At 34.8% G+C, this 12,844-nt stretch overlaps 1 protein-coding gene across 2 annotated transcripts in view; it reads left to right on the top strand.

The window, feature by feature from the left end:
* LOC131851429 (sodium/potassium/calcium exchanger Nckx30C) overlaps nucleotides 1-12,844 on the top strand; it is an 81,086-nt gene that overhangs the window by 47,730 nt on the left and 20,512 nt on the right. For both annotated transcript variants that reach the window (XM_059201929.1, XM_059201928.1), the window contains exon 3: nucleotides 1,563-1,734. In XM_059201929.1, coding sequence (XP_059057912.1) covers nucleotides 1,563-1,734 — 172 coding nt within the window. The remainder of the gene's footprint in view (nucleotides 1-1,562; nucleotides 1,735-12,844) is intronic.

Here is a 12,844-nt window from a genome sequence, read left to right as displayed (position 1 = left end):
AAAGAGACAGATACACAGACAATTTTTTATAATTCCCTTTTCAAATTATTCTCACAAGTCCCGGGACCTCAATTTCCTTCTGCCTCTCAATGAAACCATGGCAGCCAACCATACGGTGAATCCATGGAATGCTAAACAAGTTCGTCTCTATATATTAACAATTATAATCCTAGGTAGTGCCGGAGGCAAAATTAATAGTAGTCGGAACTTCATTTGTACCTATTGCTATTAATGTGCTATACATAATACGGCGACCTCCATGCGGTCCCTCCTGGAAACCATCGTCATTAATTTTTAGTGAATTTGTAATGATGGACTAACCGACCTGACCAAATGCTTATTTTATCATCCACCACTGATACTTCGCCAGCGTATACCGTTAGCGGAACTTAAAGGGGATCTAATCTGTGACCATCGGAAAGTAAGACAACGTGCTAAGCTGCTAGATTATCCTATTCGTACAACCATCAACTGCTAGATGCAAGTACCTCTAATAGCTTCCATCTTTCAAAATACAAACTTTACTCAATTCGGAAGAAAGAGGATCGATTATTAAGGCGGACTTTTAAGCCCATTGCTAGCAATGTACCATCAGATTAATCTCCATGCGTTTCCCCCTGGAAACCATCATGATACATTCCTGGTGAATTTGTCGCGATATACTAACTGACCTAACTTTATGCTCGTCTTATCGTCCTCCACTAGTGCTTCGCTTATACCGTTAACGCAAACCATTCCATTAAATTCATAAAGAAAATCCGAGAAATCTGACATGGTGTAGGGTGTATAGTCTGAGCCATTGTGAGTAGTTGATATCGCGGTCAAAGTGACACTTGACATGTCTATTAAAAACTATACCTACATGTATTACGCTCCAATGTGACAATGCCGGCTGATGGAGTAGCGGTTTAAGACACCGCTTTACCGCTACCTCTTCCGATGGTCTTAGATTTCCTCGCACAATACAAACATTTGTATTCATGAGTATAATTCTTTGTATTGGTCTTGGTGTTTTCTAGGTATTTTATGTATGCGTTAAATATATATATTTAGGTATTTCTATCAGCTGTCTAGTACCCATAACATAAGGCCTGCTTAGCTTGGAACTCGATGGGCGCTGTATAAATTCTCCTATAGGTTTATTATTATAATCAACCGTCTCTCGTCTGTTAGATCTGATTTGCTATTCCGAAGTATTTTTTTAGTTTATATATTTAATAAAATCGATTACATACATACTTATTTACTTTATCCATTATAAACTACAAAATTTTTAGGATATTTGTTAAGCAATTTTTCTTTACGTAACTAATATGATAAACATGTTAACAAACCACCTTATAGTAAACCTATAAACATGAACAGCACCACGGTCATTACAACCCAAGCCACCACTCATGTATTCCCATTTGGGAGTACCAATGTCTCCGTACCTACCTTGTAATTTCACTGACATTTCTCGCCGTTTAATCAAAGCAAGTTGCATGGCGACAGATGACTTTGTACAAAGTATAAAAAATTACAATATATTATTGTGACCTTCCAATTTATCTTCGCAGCAGCACGGCAACGCGACGACGTCGAGTGAGACCTCAGTTGGGACGAACACTGCGACGGCCCCCACCGCGCCTACCGCCGGCTCCAGCAAGGGTCCGCCTCCAGCTGCCAAGTTCCGCCACGGTCTGCTGCAGCTCATGATACATACCATCGATCCGATGCACGACGGTGAGTTAGGTACGCACCGCGCTTCGCTTTACACCTACACTCTTGCTGTGTTGACGTCACGTGATAGAAATATTTTTTTTATGGATGATAACGGAATGTTGCACCCTCCTGCGCTAATGGTTTACGCTGGCGGGACGCCAGTGGAGGATGATAAGATGAGAAAGAGGTCAGGTAAATTAGCCCATCATGACAAATTCATCAGGAATTTATCACGATGGTTTCCAAAGGGAACCACGTGGAGGTCAACCCGACTTGGTACCCGGCAATAGACTGAACAGATCACATTACTAACAATTCCCCGCTTCTGATAGATATCTACATTTATTCTCTAGTGGACAATGATATCATTAGAGAAATGAAGATTCACTCCCCCTATCCAAATACGCCTTATGTGTAGGTCTCAGGAAAAGTAACGCGCACTTTTTTAGGGTTGATGTTTCATAATAATTTTATTCCCTATACACGAAGTTCAGAGAAATGAAGATTATCGTATACCATAAGATTCGCCATATGCTTGTTTGCTACCAACGGACTGTCTGTAAAAGGGACTTCCTACTTCGATAACTGGTCTATATATTAACTTTAAAAACCTAGGATTTAAATATAACTTTTTAACTAATATCGTTTTCATTAGATATATGAAAGCCTCAGTGACTCTGCAATCTATTCCACAAAATCAGTAGCATCAATATTCAATACCTAACATATTCTGAAACTTTAGAGGCTATTATCCATTATTACAGTTAAAGGCTCACATAATTTTTCTCATGGCCATTCTATATTATCTACATCCGCTGACATGTCCATAGACTCAAATAATTGTGATAATAAATAATTAGGTATTAAAGTTATCATTGCAAATAAAGTGCTCTCAGTAATAGTTTATAAATTATCTATCGAATGCTCGTTCACTTGACGTCAACACAGATCGACCAAAGAAGCCAAGTGCCAAGTCAGCCAAGCAGTATCATCAGTACGCCATCGGATACACGCTACGCAAGATATAAGCCAAGCACGCCAAGTGCAGCTTTTACACTTACTACGTTTTTATAAAATTCTTGCATCTACAAGGTAAGGTGTTTTGTTAAAATTTTGCAAATATTTTAATAATTACCTTCACTACAATATTTTTAATACATCTTATCAATTTCATTTATTATTACTGAATTACCATGTGTTAATACTCATATTTAGTATTAACATCTCATACAGCTATGACTCGCTTGTCATTGTACTGCGGTGCCTTGCTATATTGTGTATCTGTGGAGCACACAGAACGATTACTCTACAATACAATTCTACGTTTTTTTCCCGCGCAAAAACGTAATGCGTGATGGCGCATTTGCGCGGGAAAATAACAGACTAAAAAAGACTTCTTCTGCAGACATACTGATTTGATGTGATCTTAATAATAATAATTTATTATTTATATATCTATTTCTAATTTCTAATACAATATACTATCCATATATACGATAACCAGAGTATAAATACTGCCCCTACTAACACCACGAAGTTATTAATCTAGGTCTAAATACTTGTGAAATGTACATAAATTGAATTAATACCAATATGTATTGACTGTGTATGTGAAATACAATTTTCGTTGTATGACTAAATGTAATATCTGTCCTTCCGAGAATGTTTTGTATTTATGGTTTGTGTCTTTTAATATTTTATTGCCTTTTAATATTTTATTGTCTTTTAATATTTTATTGTCTTTTAATATATTTTGAGGTCGCCGTGGTCTCAAATTGCTTCTTATTGTTCTTTATTTAAATATTTGTATTATTATTCTCATAGTCGATATAAATGCTTTCTCGTATATAAATCAACAATACAATGTGTGTGAAATCATAATAAGTAAATTTAATATTTTTATTATTTGTTAACATGAAATTTATAGATTTATTACTCAATAATTATTGTATTGCAATTAAAAACAGAAAATGTATTATTGATATACTCATAAAATCTTTAAATTAGGTATAATTAATGTCAAATTTTAAACATACGAACAGACATTTTGGTCAGTATAAAAAAAAACGTAGAAACTAGGAAATTATTTTATCAGCGCCACCTATTGTGGAATATGTTACAAATTCTATGAATACTATGAAATTTATTTATTTTGAATTTTATATTGTATATAAAATGTTAGATGTTTTAATGTAATTGCCATAAATTATACGCATATATAACATAATGTGTAACCGTTCTCAATATTTTTAAAAAAACTACCTGATATATAATATAATATATAAATTATGATAAAAAACTATAAATCGTATAAAAACTTCCATATTGACATCGATGTCCTCAATTATTGAGATTTTGATTACACCGTAAATATAACTTATATATTAGTATAATTAATACAAAATAAACATATTACATACGTATTTATTTAATTTTATGCTCAATGTTTATGCTTAGTATACTGTAAATAATGCTAAAATGCCAAGTATTGTGTAAGCCAAGTGTCGTGATTCGCCAAGTGTTGTGACTTGCCAAGCTGCTGCCGCCGCCACGCGTCGTCGTACAAAAGAAGCTAATGAAACTGTGGCACATACGGGATTTAGTAATTTAAGGTACTAAATTTTTACATTTGTGTACTTTTAATTACTGAGCCCTGTGTGTGCCGTGTCATCGCATGTGCTGTCTGCATCATCAGTCTTCGCTCCGAGTCTTCCTGTTTTGGTCGGTTTGGTAATGATGATATTGTTACATGATTTGACATCCGATCGGTTGGCCGATCAGTTGATATACGCTGGAAAGTAATTGTTGTCCAATGATGTCAAAGGTGACTAAAGACTGCAAAAGGTCGTCTGTGTAGATCCTTCTCTTCTCGTCTCATAAACTGCTTGCTTTGCAATAGTGTTTTATTGGTAGAGTGCTATTTGGTAGTAAAATTACAGGATAAGAAGTATGGCAAAAAAAATTAAAATAATAATAAGTTGTGCACAATTTTATTCCCTGAAATTATACATTAGCAACATATAACTTCCATTTTTCGTATTAAATTAAAGAAGTATCGATTTATTTGGGTTAGAGTTGATTATATTTCAAAATAACATTACAATAATGAATTCTATTGAAATCGATTTAGATGTTAGATTCCAGTGTAGATCAGTAGGCTGAGGGCAAGATCTTGGTGTTAAATTGAACATACACATAGCAAATTGATGTGTCAAGAACACGATTCAATGCTACTATTTATCAACAGTTACCACAATCTGAACAGCAGTCAAGCGGACGGGGTGAAGTATTATTTGTAGAGACACATGAACTAAACTCGACGGGCTTTACTCATCAGGTGTCAAATCGTGTTATCCATAAATGCCTTTTATATTAATGTATAAATGTATAAATATAAGTATTGTTTTATTTGTAATTGAACATTAATCTGTATTAGTATAGTATATTGTAGCAAACATCAAAGGGAAGATAAAGATATTTCGTTTGGGTTGTTCGTCTGCATATATATATACTACGAATACCTATATTGAATATGAAAAATAATATATATATATATATATTCGTAGTATATGTTTTAGATATAGAATATTGTTTTCAAAATGCTTATTGTCAAGTATGAAAACATATTCTTTCATCTTTATAGCAGTTAAAATAGGATCAAACGCTACTCTCTCTTAAGAGTCAGTCTCTTCTATCTCTCCTAAGAGAGAAAAAAAATGCCGGCGTCGTTGTAATTAAATAAATTTCGCACAATAGGCTGATGTAATTGAGCGGGGCACGTTACATAATCTTCCATCATAATTAAGCTAATTTATACGCAAAAATTTAGGGCAGCATAAGGATGGCCGACGTTTTTAGTGAATTTTTATTATCACACCCGACCATGATGAATTTTTCATATCTACCACTTTGTATATTTTTTGGCGGCCAACTAGATGAAACAGATGGCTATTTCTGTAGCTATATAGATATTGATGGCCCCGGTAGTCACGGGTTTGATTCCTAGCATCAAATATAAGATATACAGATACAACAATACCCAAAACGGTACAAACAATCACTTATGGATACAAATATTTATACCGTGCAAGTAATCGAACCCGAAACCATCGGAAGTAAGGCGAAACACTGTTAACAAACTGTTTGGCGAGACAAATAAGATACAAGTACATTAAAGTAACGCTAAAGACTTCATATAAAGTGTACCTTTTTTTATCGTCCTGTCCCACCGTCAGAGTGAAGACGAGGGGGTGTGTGAGATTCTTACCCACTAAAAAACCATAAGGTTTATTACCAATCGACCCCCCGTTCTATTATAACGGGGATCGAAATTACAACGGCCTGAGCCGAGGTTCAGACCCCTAGCGGTACCCTCAGACTAAAGTCGTATCCGTCAGGCGTGTGTTGGCCTTCAGCAGCTCCATAAGTCTTTCCGCGGGTTTGGAGTACCATCTGCACTCGCCTCCTATCGTCCGGTAAAGAAGTAAAGGCTTGCTGCGACCAACATTACATTAGTAGTCCAAAAAAAAGACCATAGCCGAAGTCGCGAGGTCGCTTTACCATTCGATATTGTACGTAGGTAAAACAGTTCCACTTAAAACTGAAAGTACAATACAACTTTTCTAAATGGATGCGGTATAAAAACAAAATTAACCTAGTTTACAAATTGCGGACCACGCGTAAGGGCCCGCGGAACCAAATTAGCTAGGTCCGACTGAGAATTGTGACCTCCTTTTGACCTCGCACTACTTCTACGTATCGATTTCTGTTAGCTGTCATAAACATGAGATTGTTAGAAGTGGACTGTTCTCGAGTCCAACTTAGCTTATTCTTTGGCACATTAGTATTTTTATGTAACTGGAATGCTAACAAAATGGCCGACTTTGAACTGGCGGCAATTCGGTTTGATAGAAACTGTCAACTGTTGTCTATGTATGGTCAGGACCAAGTATATTATGACTATGGTACGGCAATATTTTTTTTTGTAAATGGCAACAAATGTAATGAATGGTCACTTGATACACACACATACATTCATTGCTATTCTTTTCTTAATAAAATCCATCTACTTGAGTTCTTATAGCATTAATAACATTCTTACATTATATATAATAATAATAATTTAGGACAATTCACTCAGCGCCATCTACTCCCAAGCTAAGCAGAGTGTTATGGTTACTAGACAATAATAAAATATTATACTTTTTTGTAAATACATACTTAATATATATGGAAAACATCCACATCGATACCAACAATCATACACATGAATACAAATGTTTGTACCACACTAGGAATCGAACCCGCGACCATCGGACATAATGCGATGTGTTAAACCGCTAGACCACCGAGATTGTCAAAATGTGGCTACGTGAATGCAGTTTTTTTTATATTAACCCTTTTGTTGCGATAGTTCAATCAGAAATAAATATAGACCTCCCAAAATAATCCCCATCCAGCATTCCATTAAGCGTGCCTAACATTTAAAGCACCTGACCTTACTTAATTATCGTGTATAAATAATGTTTTATATATATTTGGATCAAATCCTTCACTATTTATAGGACTGAATGAGCCCAGTGAACCTGTTACGGGTTAATAATGGCTGCCGTGACACGTGATCCGTGAAATATTTATAACTATACAATCGGCACGGTTTTGTTCATTATTTAGTTTATTTTGTGATTAAAAAATTCGTTATTTAACTCAGTCTACTAATGGCCCATATTATAAATACCTTATAGGCTAATAAATACATATAAAATAATAATATAAATATAAATTGTCTGTATGGTCTCAGCATTGACGACGGCAATCTGCTACGGTAGCGCCAATACACCACCTCTTTCGACCAGGTGTCCTCCTTCATGAAGGTGGGCAGCATGCTAGTGGAGACCCGGACCACAAACTTGAACTTTAAAACTTGCACAGTGACTCGACTCCAGCTGCGTCATCTTCAATGTCAGATTACTCCTGTATCTCTCTCCTGGTCCTCTTTGTGTGCCTGTGTGTAATACTAGGTGTTACTACCTGTTACCTATCTTAAGCCCTTACAGTTTATTTGCTATAAAAGATAATCTACGTCCATCTTCATAATACAATCTATCTCCATGTAAAATTATATTTCAATATGTTCAGCTATTAGTCGTAAAAAGGAATTAAACGGACAGACCGACAGATGCACTTTCATTTCATTAATAATATTAGTATAAATTTATTTTGGACACAACAATTTTCATATTCTATATATAGTGTAATATTAATACGCGAAGCCAAAACTTTATACCCCTTTTTACTAAAATTGCGCGGATTAGGAGATTTCGCATACTTACAATTTATATAGCGATGGAGTACAGAATGCTAAATTTTTTTTAATTATGCATAAAAAATCCATTAAATCAATAAAAAAACACTATACACACAACCATGTAACTGACACATACACGCATAAAAATATATATAGACTTTGTAGATATACCTCTAATAATGTTCAAATTTATAATTTTAATTGATTATAGTCAAATTTTGACCACTAGGAAACCACTAGTACAGTTAAAATCTACTGCTACTAATAACATACGATATATTTGCTTGAATATATAAATTTACTTTTAACCTTACCGAACTAGACTGAACAAAGTCGTCGTCATAGCGTCTGTAGTGGCCCCCTCCGATCGATCCCCCGTACAATTCAAACGGGGATCGATATTACGACGGCCTGAGCCAAGGTTCTAACCCCTAGTGGTGCCCTCAGACTAAAGTCGTATCCGTCAGGCAGGAGTTGGCCTTCAGCCGCTCCATAAGTCCTTCCGCGGGTTTGGAGTGCCATCTGCACTCGCCCCCTAACGTCCGGTGAACCTGTAAAGGCCAGCTGCGGCCAACAGCATTAGAGTAGTCCGAAAAAAAAAAGCTTGTGTAGTCTCACACATTTCAGCCGTCAGCAGCTTGCTTTGTAAGCTGTGTTGCAGATATCGCAGGAATAAAGTACAGGAAACGAAGGTCCTCAGAAGGGGTCGAGGGTATCACATGATAACGAGATTTCCGTGATATTCAGGTATATAAACTACGATTATCAATTAGTATTAAATAGAGCTAGCCTAAACTTGCTTGTCATTGCAGATATACACAAAACACTACATACGAAGTAGGTTTTTATATACATATAAAAAGGTAGATTTTTATGAATTTCCTCCACAACGTAGTCTGTTTTATGTAAAAATTTTTGCTCTTATTATTGTGAACAATTGGAATAAAAGCGGTGCTCTCTCGTATACCTGTTTCTTGTAAATGTCTGGATCCATTAAAAACTACATGTAACTGAGTCTATTTCCACTGTATGCGAATTCACGTTAAATCTATAAAAGACTAGCTGCCCGCGCAACTTTGTCTGTATCACACACGATATTTATCATTATATATCGCCCAATTAACATAATATCTTTTTAAATTATAGCCTATGTGTCATTCTGATGTGGGAGCTATATTACCGTGAAGTTTCATCTAAATACGTTCAGTAGTTTTTGTGTGAAAGGATACCAAACACCCATCCATCCATCCATCCATTCATACTCATAAACATTCACCTTTTTAATATTAGTAAGATAGATTTTAATTTTACAAATCAGAGACTTTGAGAACGATATTTATACATTAGTAACTGTTTGAATAGTGACATTTCAGATAAAAAGACATGATATCTTAGTCCTTGCAAATAATCCATGAGTGGGATCTCGCGTCATATCCTATTTCCTGTAATTTCACTGCCTTATCTCAACATTAACCTTCAACCGACTTTCAGCTAACAAAGCAATGCTTGGTGACTGAAATAGACTGAATATATTAAAGTCTACCTCGGTGCATATAATTATATTTAAATAGAAATAGAAATAATCTTTATTCACATAAACTCATTACAAGCACTTTTGAATAGTCATATTTTTTATTCTAACACTCATTCGGAATGCAGATTCATCCTAAGAAAAACGAGCAAGAAACTTGTGTGTTGCTCTTTTTTATATAAATAATTACACAACAACAAGTAAGAGGCATGCGATAATCATTTTTAGTGCAATCAGATAATACTGTCTAAAAACATTATTATCGTTAACGAACTTTTCAATTTTATATTAAGCTTTTTATTACAAGGCCAGTGTTTTATATGACATTTATATCTTTTTTCAGGCAGATTTATAAAAAACTAAATAATGAACTTTTCATGTATATAGACAACCTCTACCACTTACCATCAGGCGGGCCGTCAGTTTGATTACAATTCTATATATAGATTAAACAAAATTCGAACTTTGAGTAAAAATATACATGTAGTTGTTTTCATCCCCACAGAGTTGTAAAAGCGACTAAAGGAACAAAGAATACACCAGTGTAAAATAAGGAAAACTCGATGCACGGAGATTTTCCCATATATTTTTCTGTGACTGAAATGCCAAACGAGAGGATAGAATTTTTTTTCTTTATTTAGCACTAGTACCATGACCTGGCTTTGTCCGTATACTAATAAATTTCCAAGGTTTTTGTTTAGTTAATATGACACTCTGAATCAATATACCTATCAAAGTTTAGGAGTCAATTACCTCATAACAAAATCCGTTCTTTCTTACCTCCTAATAATATGAATACCTGTTAAAAACTCTTTGGTTCGTATAAAGAAAATATTATATTTGAAAAATATATACGTTCCTTGTCATCTTTGAATATTAGAAAATTAAGGACTGTAAATTTAGACTTCAACGTGAATACATAAAATATTTTACTGTACTCTTTTATTGATGCCGTATCTTCGAACCTAATTACAAATAATCTTATATATAAAATTCTCTTGTCACAATGTTAGTTGCCATACTCCTCCGAAACGGCTTGACCGATTCTTATGAAATATTATATGCCTATTGAGTAGGTCTGAGAATCGGCCATTAACTATTTTTCATATTCCTAAGTGTAAGGGTTGTCCGCCCCTAACCCATTTTTAATTTTTCGGACATTTTTTTATAATGTGGCAATAAAAAGTAAATACAACCCTAAACTTTCACACTGCTACCATCAACCCCTAATTTTTTTTTATAGGATGATAATGGAATGGTGCACCCGCCTGCGCTAATGGTTTACGCTGGCGGGGCACCAGTGCAGGATGATAAGATGAGCCTGAGGTCAGGCCAGTTAGCCCATCGTGACAAATTCACCAGTAATTTTTTGACATGGTACATTAGCTAGCAATGAGATCATCAATCCACATTACTAACAATCCCCTTTCCCCCCCACCAACCCCTATTTTTAATAGCGATTTGAATTTTTATGGCAAAACAACTTTTGCGGGGTCAGCTAGTTATCTGTATATGTATATATGTATTGGATTAGCTGTCCTGCCGAATAGTACTTATAGAAAATTATTCTTTTATATGATTTTTATAATTATCATTGACTTTACATTTGTTTTAATTACTTTATTATATAGTAATTTCGTAAACCGAAAACGCAATGCATCTTACTTTACATCTCAATTAAATATTGACAAGATGTTTGATTGACCACTTGGTCTGGAACAATCTGGAATGATTAAAATCAATCAATTTGACACGGACAATTGTCAATTGCTCTCAATATCCATGTTGACAATTATATACGTGTACTTTTATGTATTTAGAAATGCAAGTGGTCGCCTAGCGGTCGAAATTCGATCATAATTAATTTAAATAAACTTTGATAGAAACACAGATACAAATTCGTTGACTTAACAATTAAGAATATTGACATTATTTGACATTGATGATTTGTTATCAGACGTGTAATATAATAGTTCAATTCAATCCTTCTCTATATAAACTATAAGTATGCGATATTTCATAAGTCTGAGCAATTTTCGTAAATAGAGGTACAAGGTTTTGGCTTCACGTATTAATATTATGATATTTCTTTCTGTGATTCTTTTCCTATTTTTTATAGCTAAAACGACTATTTGAGGAGGAAATGAATCCTACAAATCAGAAATCATAATGAGTCCTGCCGTTCTTGACTTATATATGGTGCAACTAAACTAACATTGTATATATAGACATACATTTCTTAATCCTTCAATAAAAAAACAATCTAATTGTTATATGATGTTAGAATTTAGCAATAGTTCGAGACAAAATATACATTCATTGTCAATCTGAAAACACTTAACTTACGAAGAAATAATTTGACACAATTTCTACATTAATCCAATATGGCTCTTTAACCTCGTACATTATAATATTTTAACCAATTTGTATTGTATATGTTCGACTCTGTTGTCCGAATTTCGCCTCTCATTTGGGCCGTTATGCGTGTACAGCCGAGACTACTAAGTAGCCGGCAACCTCCTCCCAAAAGCGCCGAAGCCTCGTGGTGTCTTCATAGGCTTTATGGAGTGACCTCACCGTTCCGAAGATTTATGAACGTTGTTTGGTCACTGCTACTGCACACCAGGAATACGTGAACGGCCGTTTCATTAACTTCAAAGCAGCCCCGACAAAAAGGACTGTCAGTGGCGGTTATGTACCTACAAGTATCTGTTTAAATAGACTAAGTTTTATAGGTCCAAATCTCATACAAACTTGTATGAGGGTGAACATATGCACGTACAATACGAGATTTTTGGCCATTATACGAGGTTACTTTCATAGTCAATCCTCTTACAGTTGGTAACTCTGCCTGCATGCTTGATGCAGAAATAATAATAACACTGCATTAATACCAGTATTACCATCACGCATACAGCTATGACGCGCTTGTCATCCTACTGCGGTTACGCGCCGTTCAACATAGTGAATCTGTGGATAATTACGTTTGCGCGGGAAAATAAAAAACTACAAAATGGCTTCTTCTGCAGACATACTGATTAGTTGTTGTGCTCTTCATTATTAATTATTTTATACTGTTGTTTATAATATATGTCTGCAATTTACTTTTATTATAATACAATACCTATATACACAATAAACCTGAATATAAATACAGCCCCTAGTAACACTGTATATAGTTGAGTTGAGAGTACGTAATATTATCTTATCTGTGGTTGGGAGTAACAACTTCGCCATCTACGCTTCTCATGAACTAAGAGACCGCAACTTCTAATCGCAACAACCTAACTAAACTATTTTAA

The sequence above is a fragment of the Achroia grisella genome, unplaced genomic scaffold, assembly GCF_030625045.1.
Source record: "Achroia grisella isolate CSIRO2021 unplaced genomic scaffold, CSIRO_AGI_Agris_v1 utg783, whole genome shotgun sequence".
Lineage (NCBI taxonomy): Eukaryota > Metazoa > Arthropoda > Insecta > Lepidoptera > Pyralidae > Achroia > Achroia grisella.
This window is presented reverse-complemented; position numbering and strand designations above follow the sequence as displayed.